The sequence below is a fragment of the Apodemus sylvaticus genome, chromosome 7 (assembly GCF_947179515.1).
Source record: "Apodemus sylvaticus chromosome 7, mApoSyl1.1, whole genome shotgun sequence".
Classification (NCBI taxonomy): Eukaryota; Metazoa; Chordata; class Mammalia; order Rodentia; family Muridae; genus Apodemus; species Apodemus sylvaticus.
The window spans coordinates 70835042-70861467 of record NC_067478.1 but is presented as its reverse complement, the minus strand read 5'-3'; the positions used below and the strand labels follow the sequence as shown (position 1 = coordinate 70861467).

The following is a 26426-nucleotide window of genomic DNA, read 5'->3' as shown; positions in this document are numbered from 1 at the left end:
CAGCCCGCCTTGCACCCAGACACCACACATTGCTTCTCCTTCCCTGTGCGGACCTTTCTGGAGGCATCTTCCTAGTTGCGAGCTGAGAGCAGCAGAGTGATCCCTTCCCCGTGGAAGAAGCCAGTCATTTTCTGGCGTGGCCCCCAGAGTCTCTACTTTTGCTCTGGGTTTCTGTCCTTAGACTCCCAGTGTCTATCCTCACAGCTGGACTGGCGGGCCGAGCTGAGCCACCCTGGCTATGTCCTTCTCTACTCTGGGCTCACCCTCGCCAGATGCTGAAGAGCCGCCTCACTGGCCCAGTCAATTCTTCTACCAGTGACATGACACACGGGCTTCCTTCCCACTTCAAACATTACTCCAAACGCCCCTTTGTGGCCTCAGGTGCTTCTCCCTAAGTCTTTCCTCTGGCCATGTCCCTTCAGGCCTTGAAGGCAGTCTTCAGAGCAGGACACCTGGAGTACTACACAGCTTTACCTTCTGGCCTTCATCTTCACGCCACATCTCTTAGGGCAGGAAACCTCATGTCTAGATCTCCCTTCTCTGAGGTAAGATGCCCCCTTTCCTTCCTGTAAGCTGTGGCTGGAGGAAAGGCCAGGTCTGTCCTTTAGCCCACACTCGCCCTCAACCCCCAGGAATTGCCGTGCACTACGGCAGAGGTTGGTCTCACTGGAACACCATGTACTTAAGTCAGCCATCAGCAAACTCCTCGTTTGCCTCTTCTCTTAAGTCTCAAACCGGCTTGGTAGTAATGGACCGTTTAAGCAGGGCATCTCTAAAGACAAGAGTCTACAGGAAGGGCACACAGGGCATCCAGACCAGCAAACCAGGCCATGTGATGGGCTGCTAGGACACTTCTGCCTGCCGCTCCAGCCCTTCTGCAGGTAGCACTGCTCTTAGGCGCACAGTTCCTACCTCCTCAGCCAAGCACCCGCCTCACATTCTCTGATATGCATGCTCGTCAGCACCATGGTGGCATCTCTGCACCAGCTGCTGCTCTTCCTGGGCCTCCCTTCCTCTGCCAATCATCACTGCTGGGCCTGCCACAGGCTGTTCTCCCCCACCCCCATTCCTGCTGGGTCCTGATACTGGCAAGGTCTCTGGTCATCTGTCACAAAAATGAGCGAGAATACTTCTCTTTTCTGCTTCAAGACTCTTCCAGCAGTGGCCCTGGCTAGGTGCGGGGCCCACCCACCTTTCCAGGGCTTAAGCACAGCTTTCCTGCCATGGACTCTACAAGAGACTAGGACTTGACATCTCTCCACATCTGAGACCCTGCTGCCTCAGCCAGCAAGATGAGCTCTTCCGAAACATTCCTCCTTGTGCAGTCTCTCCTCTGGGACAGGGAAGACTTGTAACTGACATAGATGCGGGCCATGCTGAGGTCTACCCCTACTATCTCATTTGGAAAAGTGATATTTCAGCAGGACAACACTATAGGACAGCCCCTCATTATAAAGCAAAACAAAGGCCCTACAGAGAGGAGAAAGGGATGGGTACCCTGGAAGGCAGTCTGTCCCTCCAACCTGCCAAGTGGCTATTTATAGGAAGGTATGCTATAGAGCCTCAGGGGTTTGGAAGGGTCCTGGAAAACAGGAGTGAAAGACATGAAGGGTTCAGTTTATTTTTAAATTTGGGACTTCTCTAACGGTTAGTTTTTACATATATACACTGAAGCAATGGACTCTTCTGCCCCCCAGGCTTGCTCTGCACCGTGAGCAATGGTCACCTCTTCCTAACCTGAAGTGTGCATGTCCCTCCTCTCTTGGAGATGCTGCTAACCCACTGACGGTTGGATCTCATTGTCCTCTCCCCACCTGCTACAGCGCTCGTGGCATCTCCTGAGCTCAGCCATGAACAATGTCCAGGGAAACCGCTGGAATACTTTCCTCCACTGTTCCTTCCTAGGTTTCCAGTTCCATCCGGGGCCAGTAGCTTGAGCATTATCAAAGATGATGAGATAGAAAGGAACACCCAGGTAACAAGGACTATAGGCAACAACGGAAAGGCAAGGACTAAATGTTGGCTACAGGTGAGAAACAGTTACAAGGGGTGCCCTGCCCTCGGCAGCACCTCTGCAGAGGGTAGAGTGTAATCCAAGGGGAGAGTCAGGGACAGTGGGCACAGTGCACATGGGGCTTCTGGGCAAAGCTGCTGGGAGGCCCTGGCATTCTACTCTAGCAGGCAGGAGCAAGCACGGGCATCAGTTCCTTCTAGACAGTAACCAGTCAGAACGGGCTGTCCTTACCCAGACACTGTACACAATACACAGGAAAGAGGCCCAGAACCAAAGCCAGAATGCCAGCCTTTACAAGAGCAAGGAGACCTGGAATGGAGCACCCAGAAATGCAAAGAGAAACAGACTTCTGGGAGAGGCCAACCTTGGTCAAGAATGCTATGGACTATCTGGGACCACGGTGCCGAGAGGCCTAGAGCTTCCCTGGTATCAACAGGTAGAGGGTATCGGCATGGTGAGGAGATGCAGAAAGTGGGATGGAAAACATAGGCCAACGGGGAAGCAGGAGTGGGCAGTGATTGGCAAGAAGAAAGTGGATGAATCAGAGGACACAGAGGGTGAGCAGGAGACAAGAGTGAGGCTTCTCACAGGGCAGGGACTGGGCCAGGACTCAGGTGTGGGTCTTAGAGGCAGACAGACTCCCCCGCCAACCAGGCAGAAGTGGCAGATGAAGGGACGTGCCAACAGCAGGCAAATCTGTAATTAGGTAGCAGATGCCCACGATTCCCACACTGCCAAAAGGGCTTCTGTTTCCTCCCAGGAGCAGAAGGTACAGTCAACAGGTTAGAGGGAGGATCAGGATGAAGCTCAGAGAAGAACTGTCCCCGAGGAGCCAAATGAGAACAGGAGATCAGAAGTCTTTAGATCTTTGCCTTCTTGTGTGGCTTTTCTCTAACATGTCTCCAGGGGGCAGCAGAGAGTCAACCCGGCCCAGGATCTTCCTGTGGTTGTTTCTACCAGCAGATCTCTAAGAGATGAAGCTTGAAGAAGGGAGAGCTGGTAGGGGTTGATGGCAGATTTGAGAGCTCACAAAACATAAGGCTGTGTGGTCTGAATCCGAGCAGTCCATTCAGAGATGGTGTCGAGGCACATGGTGTGGGTCATGCGGTTGGTTGTCAGCTGACGTGACTAACGGGCTGAAGATCCTTGACTTGCCAAGGAGCGGTCAGATGGTGGGAGTTGAAACCAATCAGGAAGAAAACAAGACATGAAGGGGAAGAAGAAATCTGGGGGATGTGGGGGGGAGGCCCTATCTTTTCTCCACGAGAAGGGATGTGGGCAGATGTCTGAGACACTAAGAATTGGACCTCAAAGCCACCAGGGATAGACTGTAATAGTAGAGGCCTCGCCCTGCCTACTTTGGATTCTCATAGTGTGGAAGGAAGAAAGTCATGGCCTTCCCCTGAGAAGAGCTAAGTTCCATTCTGGGAGAAGACAAACGGCCCCGCAGGGAAGCTCCCGCACGGGATCTGATGGCCATGGGAAAAAGGGTTCACAATGGAAATTACCGAAAAGTATTTATTGAGCAGTCATACCTGCCAGGCTTTGGGATGGTCAGAATCTCTGCATTCACGGGCAGGGATATCTGGCCATAAGACTGTGGAGTGAGATGCGGTGGCCACACCATGGAGGAAGAAGAACTCGGGTTCTCAGAGGCCCAGCAGATAGAGGGCCCACGCCTGGACTGGTAGACATGTGGCCTCTTGGTTGGGTAGTATGGTGATACTGAAATTTCAAAGACTTCAGGGCTTTGAACTTGGGGATCCTCCATGGGGGCTTTGTTAGAATCTCTGGAGTGGGGGACCTGCTTCCTGAGTGACACCCATGGAAGAAGCATTGGGCTGAGAAGCCACGGAGAAGCAAGGGGGAAAGGTAAGTTGCAAAGCCACTGGTGAAACCTGGGGGAGCCCCGGGGGAGCAACCAAGGGACTAGAAGGTTCTGTGCATGCAGCAGAGTGTGCTGATGCCCCTCTGTGTGTGGGCGTCAGCAGGACACCTGGGAAGCCCTGTGGTGTCAGGAGCAGTGGCCTAAACTACAAGAGGAGGCCTGTTGTCGGGGTACAGGACCCCTGGAGGACAGGCTACCAAGGGTGTGGTGAAGGCAGGTAGCTCTCCTTGCTTTGTGTGAGAACATGCAGATCTGACAGAGGACGGCAGCATACTTCGGGCAAGTGGGAGGCTGGAGGGAAGCATCAGAGTCAGAGCTTGCTCAGTGGGATCAATCGGTGGGTGGCAGGTGCCTCGGTGCAGACTGCAGGTCCTGCTGGGGTGGGCGGTCCAATGTAGGTGGGAGGTTCTGCAGGTGCTCAGCAGGGAGGTGTGTGCTGGTAATGAGGGTTCTGCACACACTCTGTACACGCTCCAACATGGAATCTCAGGCTGTGAGCTTGGGGACCGTAGGGTCCTCCAGTCTAACCTCTTACTCTCCTCATGCTTTGCTTTCCCTGGACATGTAACAACACAGTCTCTGATGACATGCCTCCAGGTACAGAAGAGTCACTGGTTTCATTATCAGATGCCTTCAAAGAAGTTTTCTAACATGAAGTAAAAGCTTGCATAGGGCTTCTGTGGTGGTTTGAATGAGAATGTTCCTCATAAGCTCCCATGCTTGAATCACCGGACCCCGGTTGGTAGAACTGTTTGGGAAGGATTGGGGGGCGTGGCCTGGTTGGAGTAGGTGGGCCACTAGTAGTGGACTTTGAGGTTTCAATAGTCTATGTCATTCCCAGTTAGCAGCTCTCTCTGTAACTTGTGTTTGTGGATCAGATGTAAATTCTCGGCTCTGGCTCCACACCATGCATGCTGCCTGCTGCCAAGCTCCCTGCTGACCATGGACCGACCCTCTGAAACTACAAAGCTAAATAAGCTCTTTCTGCTCTAAGATGCCTTTGCACTGGTGTCTCTCCCCAGCAATAGAAAAGTAAATAAGACATCCCTTGTCCATTATTTGTCACCCATGGGCACACTCGACCTATCACTAACCTCCATTGACTGACTTTGTTGTTGTTTTTCAGTCAGAATCTTCTACATAGTCCTGGCTGGGCTGTCCTGGAACTCACTCTGTAGACTGTAGACTGGGCTGGCCACCTTGAACTCAGAGATCCATACCTGCCTCTGACTCCCAAGTGTTGAATTAAAGGTGTGTGTCACCACAATGCCCGGCTCATTGATTAACCAGGGAATGAGCTCTTGTCCAGCAATCTCATGGAGTACTTAGCAGATTGAAAACACACAAGGAAGCTCTAGAGAAGTTCTAGAGAAGTTTCTAGATCAAGAAGATATTTCAGAGGATAGCCAGGGCCTGGAGCAAGCAGCCCGGAAAGCACTGCAGAGGTGTTCTTGTCAGGAGCAGTAAGAGGGCCAGGATGCAACAAGCACGCAGCTAGTGCATGCAGACTGTCCTCAGTACAGCTTAGCCTTCTGGGAAATTTCCCAGGTGCCAGGTGAGCCCGAGAGTCACCAGCTGTGGTTGTGACCTCTGGAACCTTGAACAAAAGGAGGCAGAAGTCCTAGGCTGAACTCCGAGTTACTCACCAGATTCTCGGCATCTGAGTCCTCTGAGCTGCTGATCACCACGATTCGCTCCTCTGAAATGGAGAGGGGTGGGGTGGCAGCATTAAATCCTTCCTGGGATGTCCACTGGCTGAGGTGAGACATCCAGGAGAATCCTTGTAAGCCAATGGGCTGGGGAGGATGGATGCCCTGCCCTGTGTGTGTGAGGAGGAGATGGAGTGTGAATGTCTCCAGAGCACAGAGACTGGCACTGGCAGTTTTGCCCCTCGGGTGTCCCACACTGGAATCATAGCAAGTACAGGGTAAACTACCGGTGCCATACTCAATAGCTGCTAAGAGCAACTCAGGCAGGGGAGTCCTGGTGGCTTTGAGTGCCCAGGTGGGATCAGAATGTGGAGGTAGGGCCTGGGGCATTCCAGATGTCCGAGGGCAGCATGGCAGTCCTAATGAGTGTTCCCCACCTAATCCTCCTACCTGTTTCCCCTGTGTTGCTGGTAACATGATTGTTGATGGGCAGGAGGGTCTCTTTTTCAGGGATGGTGCTCTCAGGGCTGGAAGTCCCATCCAGAAGGGGAGGGGAGGTGGCCTTGGAAGTGCTGGGCCTGGTCTGCTCAGGGGAGCTTGTAGACAACCTGTCTTCATTCTCTTCTGTGGACTCTATCTTGATGATCTTCCTGGAGCAATCTTTGCGGCAGCACTTCCTCTTCATGGGGCCAACAGTCTGAGAAGCCTCCTGAAGAGTGGGGAGTTAGAGGGGTGACTCTGGTGCCTCTGGGACTACTGGGCTGAGACACTGAGTTGAGTGCCAGGAGTTTGTGGCATGTTTTCACCCTTGTTCTTTGGGCCATGCTGAGCATGTCTCTGCAAACAGGAGGCTCTCTCAGGTCGCCATGCACACTGGTCTTGGCCACTGACCAACAGTCTCAGCATCTCAGCCGGGCTGAGAGTGGCTCAAGGTTATTTCAAGCTTCCTTAGGGGAGCATCTGAGAGCAATGGAGAATGTGGAGCAAATAAAGACCTTAGGAAGGCCCAGATTCTTATCCAATTACACCTCACTGTAGGCGGGAGTCTAAGCCTTTTAGATTGACGCAGGACTGAAGAGGGGCTTACCTCTCTGTAGGTGCGGCCTTTCATAGAGAAGGCATACACTGGTACAGGGTGTGCTCCAGGCACTGTCTTTACCATAGCCACAGGCTGGGTCTTAGACAGCTCCAGGGCCTGAGCCTGGACCCTCTGCATTTCTTTGGGCTGTAAAACCAGGTAATAAGAAAGTTAGAAATGACCAGCGAGCCTGGGCCTACAACCTGCCTCAGGTGTAAGCTTCTCGGTCCCATCCGAAGAGCTCACTGGGGCAAGTGATTCTTTCCAAACCCTCCATGATGTCACCTCCTTCTGACCTTGGGTTGCTGGTACCCAGGCACCACTTCAATCTGCACGTGTCTTGACAGGGCAGGAAGACACCTCAGGGACCATGGTGCCCGGTTCCTCAGAACATGCTTGACAACCGGCCTAGCTTGCATGCCTCTAGAGACAAGCTGCTTGCTGTTGAAAGTGGCACAGCCCTTGGCAGTGACAGAGTTGCAGCAGTCAGGACCTCAGCGGCCAGGCTCCTAGGAGCTTACCTTACCCCGGAGTCTTCTCTTTACCTAGTAGCTGCTACACAAGTTGGAATTACTTACAACTCACTGGGCCTTAGTCTCCCTCCATAAAACAGAATAATAACACTTGCTGAAGGCCTTCCACTTGCCTAGAAGAGGACCTGGGACTTACAGAGACCCAGCAGTGAGGGTGATGAGCGAGGGTGGCTAACGAATGCAACACTAGTTATCACTATTCCATGTCGGAGTTGGTGCTCAGGGTTTTGTGTCTCTATCTCTAAGTGAAGCAGGGCAGCTCTTCAAACAGTGAAACGGGAGCTGGAGAGATGGCTCAGCGGTTAAGAGCATTGCTTTCTCTTGCAAAAGGAACCGGGTTCAGTTCCCAGAACCCACGCGACAGCTCATAACCATCTGTAACCCCAGGTTTAGGGGGATCCGACACCCTCTTCTGGCCTCTGCAGGTACTGCACACATATGGTACACTCACATGCAAGAGAAACATTCATATACGTAAAATTAAATAAATCTTTTTTTTTTTTTAATGAACATGGCTTACCAGTTCGACTCCTAGGTACTACCTCAAAAGTACTAAAGGTAGATGTTCAATTGCAAACTCTACCTGGGGCTGGGCAGGAAGCTCAGTGGTAGAGCACCAGAGCCCTAGGTATTCCATCTTCAGAACAGGAGTAGGAAGTTGAACCATCTTATCTTTGTCATTATGGCTCTTTAGTTGCTGGCAAGGCTGGCTGCCTCTGCCTCTGTTCCCTCAACACAACACTCACCAGCATTGAAGAAGCAGACGACAGTAGGTGTGTGGGGGGCGAGGGAGGGCAGTGCTGTGTCAGCCCAAGCTGCCTCTGACAGCACTGGCTATGCGGCCATATTTCAGTCGTATATGACCTTTGCTCCCACACACTGCTACCCACTTCTTTCCTGAGTCCTAGCCTCAGCCCCCACATGACAACCACGGTGAAAATGAAGAAGTTTTGTGGAAAAGCCCACTGCCCAAGGTTAAGTTCAAACTACTGCAAGGCAGAATCTCTTTGGGTCTTAACTACATCCCTGCCAGAGGCTTTAGACTCCATTTAGAGCTTTGTAGCTCTAAATTTCTCAAACGTCCTGCCTCCCCCAAGAAGCCTTTCCCCATGCTGTAATCTACAGCAATCTCTTTCCCATGGCTTGCCCCAGAGCAAAGCTAGAAAGGCTGAATACCCTTGCTGCCCACCAGAAGATCTGCCTGGTCCTGGACCCACATCTTGACATGCATCCACACACAACAGAGTGACCAAGCTGGGGACTGGGGGGAAGACACCAGGCGCAGGAAGGAACCTGGAGCGCTCACCAGGTGCTGCTGCAGGGGAGCCATGCCCGTGAGTGTTGACTAAGAGAATGGAAAGAATGCCCGTGCATTTCTCCTGAGAAGGGGTCAGTCTGAGCAATCAGAACAGGAAGTACCACCTCCAGAACCAATGACTTCCTGGTCCCAAAGGATGTGCATAAAAGTCAAGGATACGGCAGAGGGAATGACAACATGGGGGTGTTTTCCAACCCTGAGAAACTAGTTTTTTACGTATATGATGGTCTTGGAATCTGTAGGATTGAGTTCTGACTCCTAGCCTTAAATCCAAAAACCATGTGCGTAGCTGTGGAAATCCACCTATGCCAGCCCCAGAAAATGGTTGACAGTGCATGTGAGCTTCAGATGTAGCCTGTGTCACATCCAACAGGGCCATTGTTTATTATACTCTCTACATTCACTGCCTGCCCACCCCTGGGCCTGATCCCTCCTAACCCGGCTCATGGCCCATCAAGAGCCCGTCGGGCACTTAGGAACCTTGCACCAGACAGCCAACCCTTCCTTGACCCTGTCCTCCTGAGAGCTCCAGCCCAGCCACCTGCTGTCCTCTCTAGGGCACTCTCCCTCTAGTCTAGCACTCTCCCTCTAGTCTAGGACATCAAAACTCCCAAGCATTTGCCTGCTGTACCCCACCACCTCTCCTCACTCACCCCACTCACCTGCTCAAGGTCAATCGAGTCCTCAGGAGTTCTGGCTGCCTCTGGGTGAGTGCTGGCTGCCTCTGGGTGAGTGCTGGCTGCCTCTGGGTGAGTGCTGGCTGCCTCTGGGCTGGCTCTCCTAGCTGTAGCTGCATCTGGGGGAAAGCAAAACAAAGAGCACTCTCATAAGAATTCTTAGGTGGGATGCTTTTCTTGGGTATTCATTATTGAGCATACCCCCCACGGGGGCGTGGGGGGACTGGAGCTGACTGCTATAGGAATGAACCCAATAGAATGGGGTGGGAGTTGGGGAGGCAGTAGCACTGGGTGATACCTTTGGTTCTAACCCCCAAGTGCACATCTTTGCATCTCCAGGAACCATTCACTGCCTACATGGAGATGATATAAGTCTATCTCTATTCTAGGACTATTTCTTTCTTTCTTTTTTATTGATGTATCTTTTTATTTACATTTTAAATGGTTTCCCCCTTTCTGGGTCCCCACTCCCCGCAAGTCATATAAGTCCTCTTCCCTCCCCCTGCTCCTCCATCTACCCCTTCCTGCTTCCCTGTTCTAGAATTCCCCTATACTCTTGCACTGAGTCTTTCTAGAACCAGGGGCCACTCCTCCATTCTTTTTGGACATCATTTAATATGTGGATTATGTCTTGGGTATTCAAAGTTTCTAGGCTAATATCCACGTATCAGTGAGTGCATACTGGACCATTGCTTTATAAGCCAAGGCTCATGTGCTTATCAGTGGAAATCCACCTATGCCAGCCCCAGAAAATGGCTGACAGTCCTAAGGGAGCTCTTCTATCCTTGGAACCTGCCTGGAGCCAAACGGGGCACAGCTGCTTAGAACTAAAGTCCCAGCTTAAAGATTTCGGCAAACACTCTGAAGGTGTAAATGTGCACTCGTGGTCTTTGTCTGGAAGGCCACTTGACGCCACCCCCTCACTCGGGACACAGCTCCTGGACTGATTCAGAGCCAAGCCATGGGGCCCAGGATCCTCTCCCAGTTGGACAAAACAGAACTTGAGGTCAGGAACTGGCCCGCCACATCTGTACATCATAAAAGCCCAGTAACAGAGGCTCTAGACCTAGAGGCTGGCAGATGGCTGCTTTGTTCTAGGGGAATTCTTCCTTTCAGTGACTGACCAAATGCCTCACAGCTATAGGTTTTCTGAGCATCCTCCTCTCCTGTCCTAACCTTACAGACCAGCTGACTTCTCTTTTCCTGGGCATAGGAGGCTGATGCCAAGAGTGGGCTGCAATGATACCACATCTGGTTCTCAGCTTCTCAGTTTCCACCTGTTCCCCAAGGCTCACAAAGTCACGCCTCCTCCAGGTGCCTGCCACACCAGATCAGCGTCTCCTCTTATTCTGTCCCCTGAATCCTCAGACCTGATACTTTCATCTATCAAATGGAAATCATCTTTTCTGCTTTGCCTTCCCCTGGGGGCAGCAATGAAGCATGGGGCCTTTAAATGACAAACTAACTGCCTATGAGTATGGCCTCAACCCTTACTTGTCCTCTGGGTGATGCAGGAGATGAGGTCCTGCAGGCACAACTTGAACTCCTCGAAGCCGCTGGTGAGCAGCCGGACTTTGTGGTTCTGGGGCTCCTCCTGACGCAAGCCACAGAGTGCCTTGCGCAGAAAGGTGTGCATATCCAGCACCTCCTGGTCGGAGGCGTAGAGCTTCATCCTTTTGACCAGTGCCCCACTAGTGCGGATGCGCTGCAGCACAGCTTCCAGGCAGCCCAGCTGGCCAGCTATTTCCTGGTAGTCGCGCTGGTAGCGGACATTCACTGCCTCGAGCAGCTCACGCTCCTGAGCCTGCGCATATTCTACCACCTGGCGCACGCGTGCGCGGATCTGCTTCTCAATGTCTGCGCGTGCGTCGTCCAGCTGGCCTATGGCTGAGCGCATCTGTGCATGGGCACTGTCGAAGAGTCGGCCCTGCTCCTCCAGAGCCTGTGTCATGGTGCCCAGCTCCTCATGCCGCTGCTGGATCTCCTCACCAATATCGCACTGGAGATGGTTGTGGCTGCGGTCCAGGATCGCACATGAGCAACACAGAGGCTTGGAACAGCCTCGGCAGTAGATGCTGCAGAGACATAAGACCAAACATACTGTTTCTCGGTTTTTGCTTTTCCCCAGTCAGTGTCTATAGATTTGGTTATTAGTACCGGATCTATCCATAAAATACTAGACAGTAAAAAGAGATGGTTCAACAAGTAAAGGTGCTCAACAGCCAAGTCTGACAACCTGAGCTGGATCTCCGAAACCTATATGGTGGACGGAGACAACAATCTTCTACAAGCTGTCCTCTGAGCTCTACATGTGTGCTATAGCACATGTGCACCCACATGTGCTGTACATACATACATACATACATACATAATGAAATACGTATTAAAAAACTACAACAGCCACGATTCCTCCACCACTGCAGCAATGCAGATACATACAAGAGAAATAACCACTTCCCACCACTTCTTAACATCCCCTAATCCCAGCTCTGACCCTACTCTGCCCACTTAGGCTCTAGTTGAATATGGTGTGGCTTCTTCCACATCCAAACTCCAAAGTACCTGACATACATGCCACGCTGGTCGAATACTTTCATCATTCTCTTTCACAGATGAAAAAGCCAAGACTTATAGCTTAAAAATGCAGAAAGCTAATGTTTAATTTTAAAAAATAAAAATCGGGGCTGGAGAGATGGCTCGGCAGTTAAGAGCACTGACTGCTCTTCCAGAGGTCCTGAGTTCAATTCCCAGCAACCACATGATGGCTCACAACCATCTATCTGTAATGGTATCTGATGCTCGCTTTTGGTGTGTCTGAAGTCAGCTACAGTGTATTCATATACATTAAATAAATAATGTTTAAAATAAATAAATAAGTATCAAAGTACAATCACCTGGTAGCTTCCTTCTCTAATCTTTCATTCAGGACATCCCTTTAGGTCATAGGGACAAACCTAATGCATTCTTTTTTTTTTTTAAGATGTATTTATTATATATAAGAACACTGTAACTGTCTTCAGATACACCAGAAGAGGGCATCAGATCTCACTACAGACCGCTGTAAGCTATCATGTGGTTGCTGGGAATTGAACTCAGAACTTCTGGAAGGGCAGTCAGTGCTCTTAACTGCTGAGCCATCTCTCCAGGGCTCCTAATGTATTCTTTTTAATAGCTCCATTACAGCTTCACAGACAACTGTTTAGTTCAACAGGCTTCCTTTAACCAAACACTCCCATGATTTCCTGTCTGTGCATTTTCTTTCTTCCTTTCCTCTCTTACTATTTGATATGAACAGTCATTTAATAACATAACACCCATGGTAAGCAGCCTAATAAATGAAATATAGTACAAATAATATGAAAAATATCTATGAAATATAGTACAAATAATAGACTGCTAGATTAATGAATGTATATCTCTCTCAATATTTTATGCATGTAATATTAATTAATAATGTGAGGCCATGAATACATGTAAATATATATAATTTTTACTAGTCAATTTACTATACATATTGGCTAACAGAGACTTTCACAGCATCTATTGTAATCATTCTATCTAGTTTTTAAGTATGTTACAAAGTCAAGGGACAATTCATGTGTGATTAATTAAGAATCATGAGATTGTAGGAGCTGCAGAGATGGCTCAGCAGTTTAGAGCACTTGGTACTCTTGCAGAGGTCCCCAGTTTGATTTCCAGGACCTACACTGTGGCTCACAACAGTCTGAAACTCCAGTTCCAGAAGATCTGATGTTCTCTTCTTGGGACCAACCTCTGTCGGCCCCAAGTACACATGTGGTGCACATACATGCATGCAGGCGAAACACATAAGCTAACTAAATAAATAAATAAAAAGTCTTTTAAAATGTTTTAAAAGAATTTTAAGATTGAGAGATTGTTCTGAGTTATCTGAGTGTTATCAAGAGTTATACCAGGAGGAAGAAGAGGTGGGGGTCGAGAGAGGACCTGGGAGCAGTGGCTGGACTGATGCTCTTGCTCTCTTCCTGGCCTTGGAGATGGACGGGAACATGTACTGAGATATAGGGGCAGCACAGAACGGAGAGAACAGATTCTGCCCGGGAGTCTGCCAAGGGAGCCAAGCTCGGCTGGAACTTTGATTTAGTCTCAGAACCATTTCAGATATCTGGACAAGATAAGGGAACTGTATTGTTTTAAATCCCTGAGCTTGTGGTAATTGTTAGCGCAGCAATAGGACACAGAAACCAGGGAGCAACCTCGGGCCAAGCTCTTAACCACGGTAAAGCCTGTTGCTTGTTAGAGGAAAGTACTTCCAGTTACTTCTCCAGAGATATTCTACAAGTGACTCTTACCCCTGATGCTAAGGAAACGCTCACTTGAGATCTGGGGAAAGGTCTTTCTGGTGTCATTTTGGCCTAACTTAGTAAAACCAGCATGACCTGAAACTGTCAACAGAGAGCTGCTGGTCGGACCCTGGTCCTCAGCCTCACCAGCTCTCAACCTCCCAGGTCACTCAAAGTGACGATGTCTCAGTGCTGCCTCAGACACTGGATTCCCAGAGAGTTCGGGAGTGGCGACAGAATGACCATGTGCATGTATGCATGCTTGTGTCTGTGTATGACTATGTGTGTGTACATGATTCTGTGTGTGTGTGCATGACTCTGTGTGTGTGTGTGTGTGTGTCTGTGTTCTGCATGACAGAATTCCCAAGCATGCAGCTCTCCCAGCCGTGGGAGTCTGATCTAAGTACAGAGTTCTGTTAGCCAGAGAGGTAGCGCCTGACTGAGGCAAATGGCGATGGAGCAGAGGGAAGGCTGTGTGGATAAAGGCCTGACCTTGGGTCCATGCCATTTGCAGGAGGTCACTGAACTTCCAAAGCCTCTAATTCTCTGAGAGGGCTAAGGGTACACCTGGAATCGGGGTAATCCCTCAAGGGGCTGCCATCTAGACCCAGGAATGATCTGTTGAGCCAAGTGATTTCTTCCTCTTCATCTGCGGGACACTCATTGAGCACATACTATGTGCCTGGGACCATGAACAAGGCCGAGGTAAGATGAGCACCAACACAGGGAGGCCTGGGCCAAGAACCGAGATTCAGTCAAGGCAGACAGCTGAGTCTCCAGAAGGGCAAAAGGACAGTTATTTGCTCCAAATATGCAAAAGAATGAACTAAAACACTACTGAGCCAACAAGAAATTGTTCAGCAAAAATGACTAAATTAGATCAGAATTGAGCAAGTGAGAGAGAAAGCAGAGGGAGAGGGGTAGGGAAAGGGGAAGGGGGGAGGACAGCGGGAGAGGGGTAGGGGAAGGGGAAGGGGGGAGGACAGCGGGAGAGGGGTAGGGGAAGGGGAAGGGGGAGGACAGAGGGAGAGGGGTAGGGGAAGGGGGGAGGACAGAGGGAGAGGGGTAGGGGAAGGGGAAGGGGGGAGGACAGAGGGAGAGGGGTAGGGGAAGGGGAAGGGGGGAGGACAGCGGGAGAGGGGTAGGGGAAGGGGAAGGGGGGAGGACAGCGGGAGAGGGGTAGGAGAAGGGGAAGGGGGGAGGACAGAGGAAGAGGAGTAGGGGAAGGGGAAGGGGAGGACAGAGGGAGAGGGGTAGGGGAAGGGGAGGACAGCGGGAGAGGGGTAGTAGGGGAAGGGGAAGGGGGGAGGATAGCAGGAGAGGGGTAGGGGAAGGAGGGAGGTCAGAGGGAGAGGGAGGCATATACATATACATACATACATACATACATACATACATACATACATACATAAGAGAGAGAGAGGGAGAAGAGGAAGATCTGGGAGGAGTTGGGGGAGGGGAGAGAATATGCTTACGATGGCTCACATCAGTAATCCCAGTGCTGAGGAGGCAGAGACAAGTGGATTCCTGGAGTTTGCAGCCTGTCAGTCTAGCTGAATTAGTGAGCTCTGTCTCAAAAAATATGGTGGAGAGCTACTGAGAAGATAGTAACATCAAGTTCCAGTCAACAAAAACATACACAGTCCTGCAAATAGTCATGTGCTTGCACACATACACACACACAGTCATGCACACATACAGAATCATGTACACACAGTCGCACACATACACACACACAAGCATGCATACACGCACATGGTCATGCACACATAGAGTTATATACACATACAGAGTCATGTACACACAGAGTCATGTTCATACACAGTCATGAACACAAAAGATAAGGCAAGCTTTATTCTATAGACAATAATAGTGATTGTATTGTTTTTCTTAAACCTGTTCTATTTCTACCAAACAAAATAGCAAAATAGAATATCCAAAAAATTAGTTAAGGCCATGAGTTTTTTTAAGGGGGTGGGGGTGGGGTGGGGTGGATATTCAGTAAGAGACTAAGATAATAATAGTAGCATGCATCTCTAGTCGATAAGTAACATATAAAACAGCCAACTCGGCCATTTATTTATGCCCATCTTAAATTACCATGCTAATCTTAACAACTTTGGCAAAGTATATTCAAAATATAAGATATGCTATGCCAGGAATATTTTTACAAAATTCAATGACCAAATAAATGTTAACAGAATTTGGTGACATACAAAATAGTCAGTGATTCCCTATGAGACACAAGTGACTCTGGAATTATCAAATAAGTTATAAAAATGATTATTACATGGCTTTGCCTGTATATGGTAGCTTTAATCTTTGTTACCCATGCAAATGATGTTAAGGAAGTTCCCTTCAAAGCATGGTGATATGGTTAGGTTATCAATAAGAAAACACTTAAAAATAATAAAGTAAAAGGTATGGTATTTGTGTCAGCAAAGCAAAAAAAAGGAAGAAAAGGAGGAGAACAAGTAATGAGTAACGGAGGGAAATGTCATTGAAATAAGCAGAAAGTTTTAGACAGATGGAGTCCATGTTCTAGAGTAGTTTGATACAACATGTTCACCATCAAGATAGCTTAGGGCCTGGAGAGATGGCTCAGTGGTTAAGAGCACTGACTGCTCTTCCGAAGGTCCTGAGTTCAAATCCCAGCAACCACATGATGGCTCACAACTGTCTGAAATGATATCTAATGCCCTCTTCTGGTGTGCATGAAGACAGCTACAGTGTACTTAGATATAACAATAAATAAATATTTTTTTAAAAGGGGATGATAGGGAGACAGTCAGTGTTAACCTCTGGCCTCCAAATATACATGTCTGAGCATGCTTACCCCCCCAACACACATACATTTGCACACACGCTTACACACACAAATGAAGAAAGAAAAATAAAATCAGTTTTCCCTTAGACCTCTGTTTTCTCTGATGCATAAAACGCAGCAGTGTGTACAACATTCAGAAGGAAAGAGAGAGTGACCCCTGAACACTTTAGCTAAGACAACTCTCAAGTATAAGAGCGGCTATGAATATTCTTGAAACCAAGAGACTCAAGCAACTTGGAACGCAAAAGTCCTCCTTGTAGGAAAATATATACCGACAACATCCCTTCAGTCAGGAGCTCAACCAATACAAAGAATCTGGTCATCGACAGCCTGTATCTCAGAGGCAGAGAGCACATGCCCTGAGTCCCATCTCCAGTCTGAGACTCATGCTAATACAAACCACCCTGGGTTGATCACTACAACAGACCGTACACAGCCGAGAGTCCATTAGTGCTGAGATGGAGTGCTTCACTACAAACAAACTGTAAGACTTTGATAGGATTTTTATAAAGTGTGTGTGTGTGTGTGTGTGTCTGTCTGTCTGTCTGTCTGTGTAGGTCAGAGGACACAGTTTGCAGGACTCACTTCTCTCTGCCATGAGGCCTCTGGGATCAACTCAGGTCACTAGGCTTGAGAGCAAGTGCTCTTACCCACTGGGCCATCTTCCTAGACCCTCCAATAATTTTTTAAAGTCTAGGCATTGAAGTTTAAAATAGGTAATCTTGGAGGAATCTTTTTGGAAGGGTGATCTTCCTTCCTTCTTCCCTCCCTCCCTCCCTCTCTCCCTCCCTTCCATCCTTTCTCCCCTTTCTGGTGACTGGGAATTGAACCCAGGACTCATGCAATTTAGTAGATACTCTACTAGTGAGCTACGTCCTCAGCCCCTAAACATACTTTGAAGTTGGCAAGTCTAATTTGTTTTTCTGTTAAATTCAAGGAAAATGAAACTCTACATTGCTTTAGCAGCATGCTTTCTTTTATAGTACAGTTCTAAAAGGAAACCAGCCTGAGTTCTAAATAAGCAACCTGCAGGATCCTTCTGCTAGCTGCAGGCTGGCAGGGCAGGAGAGCCCAACCTCTGCAGTCAGGGACCTTTCATCCTGTTCTGTCCCTGGGTGGGACTGCCCTCCTGGGTTATCTCCTGTAACCTCCCACTGCAGTCTCCTCTGGGCAGTGGAAACGGTCTTAGCTGAGGGTCAGGGATGCAGGGAACATTTCAGAAGATGGGCGGGAGGAAGGAAAGTGGGATCAAATCACAACACCCCACTCTGCGTGCAGCGCTACAGGAAAGGACTCCTAAGGAGTCAGGGTGCTTTCCATGACGCCGGCCACAAACCTGTCCTTTGCCCGAGTTTCTCGTCATACCTGGCACTTTATTTTCTTTGATTCCTTTGCAGTAGCCATTTTTCAGAGACACATTAAAGGTGTTTCCCTTTCTGACCAACAGGATGGAATCAGACTTCCTTTGGAGGAGGATACAGCTTTGAGCTTTGAGAAAGAAGGACTTAGCATAGGTTAAGCTGAGTGGCCCCAGCAGCCCCTGCAGCTTTTCAAGGAGAGAATTTGACCCACTGGAGATAACACTGAGACTCAGCTTTGAATTCGCACAACAGTTTCTTGTCTGTTCCACTCCACTCCACCCCCCCACACACCCCCAGGACTCGAGGCTAGCTATATGCACCCTCCGCAGTGCCTGCAATCCTCTGGCAACCCTGAGGAGAGAGCCTTTGGCAAATGGAGTGGCCTTGGCAGAAAGCCAGGCCACAGAAATACAAAGCCGTCTGGGTGGCAGGATCTAGGTGTGTATAACCGGGCCTAGGTCAGGCCTGAGCCAGATCACCTTCCTGGCTTAAGTGGGCTATTAACCATTTTACACTCCAGAAGCTAACTAAACATTTCTTGATCGTTTTTACAAACTGTTTTCCATGAAACTCACAGAACTCAACATACTTCTCTGAAGTATGATTTAAAGACTGACTCCTTTATCAAGGTTCCCTTAATCTTCCTCACAATCAGATACAATATCCTCCCCCCGCCCCTTCTAACTGCCGGGTACCTTATCTGAAGCCGTCTCCGGGGGCCTAGGTTCCTTGCCAGGGAGCACCACACTGTGTGGACCTAGCACAGCCTTTGGATCAAAGTCAGACTCCAATTCTCATCTGCTTGGCAATAGCTGTTTCAGTGCCCAGAGCAAAGTCAACTGTTCCCTCCCTAATGGACTGTTCGGTGCCTGCACAGACAGAGACAGATCCGGTTCCAGTTAGTTTCACTTTATGGTTCAACATTGATTCCTAACTCATAAACTTAATTAACATTAAGTCTCACTGTTAACCACTCTTCCACACTGGCCAAGGTCTCACCTCCCATTGCTGCTGTGCAGCTATATCCAAAGCCACTGCTGAAGAGGAGAGAGCAGCCTTTCCAGGGGCTTACACCCTAACCCTAATCTTGCCTTGAGTTATTTTAAAATCCTTGTTTCTTCTCTGAAACATCACAAGGGGAATCTCTTTTATACACATAGTATCCTACCACATGGACCATGGTTATTACTGGGTCTGAAACAAGTCTCCTGGGTGAGTGCATATAAAAACGGAGAAAGGAGTCCGATCTTTTCTGTTATGTCGTCTGACTGCTGGCAGCAGCCTCTGTTCTGCCACATGGCGGTGCTCCTCCCTGCCCAGAAATCAATCTTAGTAACATCACTGAGCCCCGAGAAGAAGCAACGCACTAAAAATTGCACAGGGTGTGGGTGGGTGGGTATGTAGGGTGGGGACAGGCAGGGTTGGGAAGGAAGTGGCCGCTAGGCACCCAGCATGCAAACTTGTGGTAGATTCTCCCAGAGGGTTAATTTAGGCCAAGCAAGGGAGTCTCCTTCAAGTTTGTGCCTCTGGCACCTGCTAGCCCCACTACAGTCTCAATGCTAAACAGAGCCATCGGCACATCCCCCTTCAACAGCAATCAACTCTTCCAGGCTTTGTCATGGCTTTGCTGCCGTATGTCACTAGTTCTTGCCTGGAGCTGGCTTGTCACCTTTTACCAACCACTCCAGCTTCTCATCTGGAAGACTTTCCCCAGGGTTTTCCATCCCACACACGTCTTTAATTTGATTAACAAATCTTCCGTTTTCTCTATATGGCTATAGTATCTGCCCATAAACGTCGATGGCCCTGGATGAATTCCCTCACCCCAGCCCACCAAACTTTAAGCTCTGATCTCCAGAGACAAAGAGCCCCAGATCCCTATCATTCATGGGTAGAAGGCCTCTCAGGTGAGCCTCCAGGTCCTTCCGAGCTCTGACAGTGTGAGAGCCAGTCTCTCCAAGCCCCCCTCCCCCACCCACCTCTTGCAGACCTCGATTTCCTAAGGGATTTCCTTTTCCCTCCAGATCCAACACTTTAGTTTCTGAATACACCCAACATATGGTAATATGTCCTGTCAAAATCTTTATGAACAGGAGTAAAACAGAGATAAGAATGCAGCTAAGTGAATAAATGTTGACCTTGGAGCTGCCGACACTGCCCACTTGAGACAGAGTGCAGGAGAGGACCTAGCCACGAGTTCAAGCAGTGAGTTTCCAACAGTGAAGTCTGTCTCACTAGCGCTCTACAGCTATTCAACAACAGGTCATGCCTGTGTACATGAGGACAAAGAGCAAGCTGAGCAGGTTCAAGGTTCTGGAAAGTGGAATAAAATCATAACTACACTGGGCGTAGCGGCTCACACCTTTAATCCCAGCCCTCGGAGGCAGAGGCAAGAGGATCTCTGTGAGTTCAAGGCCAGGCTGAACAATCTACAGAGCCTGCTCCAGGACAGCCAGGGCTAAACAAAGAAACATTGTCTCGAAAAATCATAAAAGGGAAAAAAATACTTCTTACAAACCCAGCTCACTTTTCCTGTACCTGTAAAGAGCAATTTCGAAGGCTCTCAGACTCTAGGAAGCCCTAGACTCTCTCTGCCTTGCACACAAGCCGCCTCCTTTTGGTCTTTCTCTTTCCTTCCACGGGGCACTGCTAATTTGAGTCAATATGACACCCTCTCAGAAGCTTCTCCCTGTCTGTTCAGGCTGGGCAGGTGGTTTTCTACAATCTAGACCGATGTGCCTTCCTTCCTCCTTCTGCCCACACTAGCGTCCCAAGCAGGTGACAGTGTCAAGGGAACACAACGAAAGAGGCAGTGTAGTCAGAGTCACTGTGAAAACACAATAGGATGGTTAGTAAGACTGGCTCCCACCTTGTCACTGCAGGACCGTAACTGTACCCTGCTGGTTGCCACAGGTTCCCAAGAGGGCGAGGCTGAATCCATAACACTTAACAGAAATCACCAGGCGTGACAACCATGAAACGACCCACACCACAGGCATGGTGATCAAATGCCAAGCATCTGAAGGCAGACTCTAACCCCAGGTTAAAGCCAGTTCTTGTGCCACTCCCCAGCATGAGGTACTTGTCAGCTCAAAGACAAAGCCCAGGGTGGTTTATTTTGACTTGTGGCCAGAGGCAAATTGTGGGTTATTTATGGCAATGAGGTTGATGAAAAAAAAAAAACAAGTTTTTTCATAACCTCCAGTTTAAAAACAAAACCAAACAAAAAACAAAAATGATGGCAAAGGAACAACAGCCAAAATTGTCCCCTGGCCTCTACATACGTGAGCACACACATGCATTTGTATGTGCACTCAAGTGCGGATGCATACATGCACATACACATGCAGTCTATATTGTACCTGTACAGACTTTTTCATTATTCCCAAATATTAAAGTATAAAAAGTATAAAAATTATTTACACAGTATTTATATTTGTTAGCATTATAAGTAATTTGTTTAAAGGCAGAGTCTCACTATATAGTGCTGGTTGGTCTGTAACTTGCTATGTAGACTAGTGTCCTCAAACTCACAAAAATCTGCCTCCCTCTGCCATCCCAATGCTAAGTATTGAAGGCACCCTGACTTATGAGTATCCTGGCTTAGCGTTCACGTGTGGGGGGGGACGGGGGGACAAACATCTCCTTTATTATGATGGATTATCATGCTCAAAGAAATGAAAGATTTCAAATGAAAGAGTATAAAGTATAAGGCAGACAGGAAAACCTAATGCAAAACCCACACAAACTACATTAGAAATTGATTATAATTATTGTTTCAGAGAGTAGCCTAATTAAAATAGTTCAAAATGTAACCCAGATCGGGTTACAAAATTAATAATATATCATGATCCGAGTTGAGTTTTTCCTCCTAGGATCCAAAATCTAGTTCAAAGAAAAGACATTGACTTTAATTCACCATACTAAAAGACCAAAGATCATATTAAGAGATTATTTTATACATAGGTGTGAGCTCTTCCTTGGACTGATTCAAAGTCATTCGCTATAAGAGAGGGACCGACACATTTGATACCCTAAAACTAAAGAGTTATTTTAAATATGATACTACAAACCAAGTGAAATAGTACCACAACAGATTCTCACAGAGGGCCCTGTAAGAACTCCTCAAAGCAAAGAGAAGAAGGCACCAAACAGGCAAGTCACAAAGGAGGGAAAACACCAGGGCCAATAAAGAGAGCCATAGGCTCTTTACTTGCACCATGGAGGAATGGGGTGGGGGTGGGGCAGGACTACTGGTGGGAATCTGCCAGAAAGCAAGCTTCTAGAGGTCAGAGGTCCCAAAAGAGGAACCTGTCTCTGTTCCCACTGATTCCTCAAAAACTACTAGTTCCTATGCAAGCAATATACTTCTGAGTGGCCAAAAATTCCTTTATCATACACTACCTTATTTGCTAAAAGGGTGGAAACAAGCCCTGATAAGGTTACCAGACCTGCATTTTATTCACAAAGAAACTTAAAAGAAGCATTCCAAATTAGCAATGGTGTTAGGATTGTGTCTAACCACCCCACGGTTACCTGGTAACAGCCAGGTATGCTCCTCCTCAGAGTTGCCTGGCAACAGCCAGGTAGGCCTGGCCCTCTATAGGGGGTGCTGCTTGTCCCCCCCCCCCCCCCTTACTCTCTTACTCCTGCTTCCCACTTGCTTCTCTTGCCCTCCTGGGCTCTTCTCTTCCCCCCCTCCCCCTTCCCCTCCCCCCTCTCTCTACGTGGTCATGGCCAGCCTCTACTTCTCTACTCCCTCTCTCTCTCTGCCTTTCTCTGCCTCTACTACCCTCTTAACTCCCCTCCCCACACCCTGAATAAACGCTATTACTATATTGTCGTGTGGCTGGTCCCTCAGGGGGAGAGGATGCCTTGGCATGGGCCCACCAAGGCACCCCTCTCCCCCATACCTCACCATGCACCCCATAGAACATAGTCTTATACCCTTCGTCTTTTTATAATCACAACAAATGGCAGCTAGCCTCTGAATGGCGGGAAAGTCTTGAGAACTAAGCATATGGGAATGGAATGGAGATGGCACTCTCTTTTATTTAGTATAAATTTTGTTTGTGAGCCATATACATATATTCCCTATATAAATAGAAAATTTGCTGCTTAACAAATATATTATAAGCGACTTTCCTAGTTCTTTTGACATAGTCATTTTCAGATAGCACTCCCCGATGCTATAGTTTCAACTTTTCAAACACTATTTTCCCGCCCCAATGATAACATCCAGCCTTACTGGGGCCTCTGAAGGAAAAAATCCACTCTTAAGACATCTAAAGTTTGTGGTGACAAGTACTAAAACCTACAGTTTTTACATTTCACTTGCAATGGCACTCTGAAAAAAACTAGGTAAGGCGTGCAAGGATGACTCTGCAGCCATATATGTGTGTGTGTGTGTGTGTGTGTGTGTGTATACATATATACACACACACACACATACACATTTCAGTTTCAGAGGGGCATTAGAAACGACTGCAAGTCAGTGGACCCAGTTTGAGTGACAGTTCCCTGAAGCTCTCACCCCGACTCTAGGATGCCCCACTTACCTGGTCTGCGCAGGGGTGCGGTGGTTGGAATTGGAGCAGAAGATATTGGACTTTCTCGTGCTGTCGAGGAATTCGCTCACCGAGCTGTCGCGGAGCTCGGCCAGGGGCCGGGCCTCGTGTTTGAGGAACCACTGGTGTGCATCGAAGCACTTGCCGCACATGAGCTGCTCACACTCGAAGCACCAGAAGTCAGCCAACTCTTTGCAGCGGGTGCACGCAGCCCGTGCGTCCACGATCTGCCGGAATACCGCCAGGCGCCGCTGCAGGCTCTCGAAGAAGACGTTATCCAGGGCCTCCACATTAGCACCTGCCGAGCCCGGGGCCTGGCAGATGGGGCACTGCAGGCCAGGCGCCTCCAGGCATCCGGAGCACAACGTGTGCAGGCAAGGCAGAAGTTTGGGGCATTTGGCTTGGGCCTGGCAGCCCGGGCACAGCAGAAACTGAAATTCCTCATTGAAGGCTTGCTGGTGAGTCAAGGAGAGAAGTGAGGCCTACAGAAAGCCCGGAAGTCCTGTCCCCTCCACAAGCCACCCATCCCTTCAGCTTGTGGCTGGAATGGGTAGGACCTCACATTCCATTCCAGGGAGTGACAGGATCATGTCCCAGCTTATCAGCACCCCAGTTCCTCATTTACTCCTCGCACTGAGAGCCTTGCAGCTCTCAATGTACAGTTTACTGGGCACTCATCTACTTATCATTAGACTCACTAGTAGGTTCTGGGATACAAGATAGGATACATCTTTGCATTTAAGGGACTCAACTGGAAAAGAATCAACTTCATATAAAGTGCTTAAGTCAATTGGCGGGATGGGCCTCAAAAAGTTAGACTTAAACTACCAAATGACCTGGACTTTTACTTTTCACATATGCTCAAAAGAACTAAAAAAAAAAAAAAAATCCAAGCATATAATTATATACTAATGTGCCTAGCAACACTACCACAAAAGTCACAGTAATCCAACTGTCCATTAGCACATGAATGCATAAACAAAATGTGTCTGTGAATGTAATGAAATATTATTCACCCTTAAAAAGGAATTAAATTCTGATACATTCAACAACATGGTTGAGCCTCGAAGACATTATGGTAAGTGAAATATGCCTGTCATAAGATGAGAAATATTGTGCAATTCCAGTCATACAAAATAATAAGAACAGTTAGTTCATAGATATAGAAGGTAGAACTGTTGTGTAAACGGTTCCTGGTACCTGGCACCAATATGGTACCTGGCACATGAAAAGTACCCACTAATGTCAACTAGTATTTTTAATCCTTAACTATATAATGCTAATAATAAAAAGTTAGGGCAATGTGGCCTTTTTTTGTGCGTTTGTGAAGGGAAAAAATGAATAAAGAATAATGGGATGGAGGTAGTTCCTTCCGGGGTTAATTATGGAAGGTTGAGGCAATCCTTCCAGGAGAACCATGAACTAGGCTCCTTTAGGAAAAGACACACGAGCCTGGCGTTACACACATTAATCCTAGAGCTCAGGCGGCAGAGACAGGTAGTCTCTATGATCGTGAGGCCAGTCTGCTTTACAAAGCAAGCTCCAGTCCAGCCAAGGCTACAAAGTGAGACCCCGTGAGCAAAGATTAAACAAACAAACAAACAAACAAACAAACAAAAGAGTCCCTAAACCTCATGAACATAAAATAAATCTATAAAAATCAAAAGAGAGAATCATGTTGGTCTTAGCAGGCACTCTGGGCTGAGCCAGGTTTTGGGGTTTTTTGTTTGTTTGTTTGTTTGTTTGTTTTGAAAAAGGTCTTGCTGTGATGCCTTCAGCGGTCTTGACTAGGCTGGCCTGGAACTTGTCATTCTCCTCCAGTCCCCACATCCCAAGTGCAATCGCTCCTGGAACTATGCCTTTTGCCATGTCTGGGACATGCCTTTAGCTCCAGGCCAGGTCAAATAAGACACCTGACCAGGCTTCCTCCCAGGTCTTTCACCTAAGGTAGGACCTAAACGGCAAGGTTTCAGGAAGTAGGAGTTGCAAACCCACTATCCCCAGGGCTACGGTAACTCAGGTAACTCATCCTTTCCTATTTTACACTACTATCAGTTCTATCCCTGTCCAGCCAGGAGGGTGTCTCTTTAGGACACTAACTCACTTCTCTATAACGACATTCTCCATTCTCAACTTCTCCACCAAAGTAAACGAATAAAAACCCCTATTAGCCCTTCATCCCTTAACCCAGTAGTACCTCCGCAGGGCTTTGGCTGTGTTCACCGTCTTCGGTGGGCTCCTCTGGGGGAGGCATGGTGGGTGTGGGAGTCAGGGCAGAGTCTGGTTGTTGACAAGGAGATCCAGGGGGTGCAGGAGCCTTCTGCATGGAGACCGTTTCAGTTTCGATTTCTGGATTGGGTCTGTGAGGGCGGGAGATGCTTCCCAGACTTCAGCCCGAAAACTGAGCCGCGGGAGGGTGCCCGCGGAGGGCCCGCCTCCGGATAGGAAGTGAGACAGGGCTGGGCGGGTCTAGGGGCTGAGAGGCTGGGAATCTGTAGTTTCCCTTCTAAAGTTAACTGAAAGACCGGGAGTTAGGGAAGCAACTTTGGTAGAGCCAGAAAGGTTAACCAAACATGCAAGTAAACAAGTCCGGCATGCTGGCACGGCTCTGTAGCAGAGCGATCGCGAGCTTGACTGCTCTACAAGGAAAGACCCTGCCCCGTACGCAGCATTCACGCCAGGAGGGATACCGAGTTGACTGGCAGAGAGGCATTTCCCTGTCTGTGAGCTATTCAACTCACTTCACAGCTATGTGTCTTTCTAATTAAGAGCCAAGTAGAGGGCTGGAGAGATGGCTCGGCGGTTAATAGCACTGACTGCTTTTCCGGAGGCTTTGAGTTCAATTCTCAGCAACCATATGGTGGCTCACAACCATCCGTAATGAGATCGGATACCCTCTTCTAGTGTGTCTGAAGACAGCTACAGTGTACATATATATAATAAATAAATAAAAATCTTTAAAAGGAAAAAAAAGAGCCAAGTAGAGAAATAAACTCCTCTTTGAAGTCACCCCAAATAAAGACTTCGACCCAGTATTGGGATGGGGAGAAATAAACTCCTCTTTGAAGTCACCCCAAATGAAGACTTCGACCCAGTATTGGGATGGGTTTGCCTGGAAAGGTATCTCTCAGCTTAGAATGAATGGGGCATGAGGTAGAAAATTACCAGGGATTCAGAGTTGCTCGGACACGT

General features: G+C 48.4%; 1 protein-coding gene across 4 annotated transcripts in view; it reads right to left on the bottom strand.

Moving 5' to 3' along the window:
- Pml (PML nuclear body scaffold) overlaps nucleotides 1–25683 on the bottom strand; it is a 29528-nt gene extending 3845 nt beyond the window's left edge. Inside the window, exons 1-8 of one of the 4 annotated variants that reach the window (XM_052188193.1) lie at nucleotides 25432–25681; nucleotides 23226–23689; nucleotides 10652–11232; nucleotides 9245–9276; nucleotides 9143–9202; nucleotides 6639–6776; nucleotides 6002–6260; nucleotides 5549–5601 (exon numbers count right to left, since the gene is read on the bottom strand). In XM_052188193.1, the coding sequence (XP_052044153.1) occupies nucleotides 5549–5601; nucleotides 6002–6260; nucleotides 6639–6776; nucleotides 9143–9202; nucleotides 9245–9276; nucleotides 10652–11232; nucleotides 23226–23689; nucleotides 25432–25560 (1716 nt within the window). In that variant the 5' untranslated portion in view covers nucleotides 25561–25681. Of the gene's footprint in view, nucleotides 1–1596; nucleotides 4864–5548; nucleotides 5602–6001; nucleotides 6261–6638; nucleotides 6777–9142; nucleotides 9277–10651; nucleotides 11233–23225; nucleotides 23690–25431 lie in introns of those variants that run through there. The other 3 variants (XM_052188195.1, XM_052188194.1, XM_052188192.1) reach the window with 3 other exon arrangements.
- Between the last annotated feature and the right edge of the window lie 743 nt (nucleotides 25684–26426).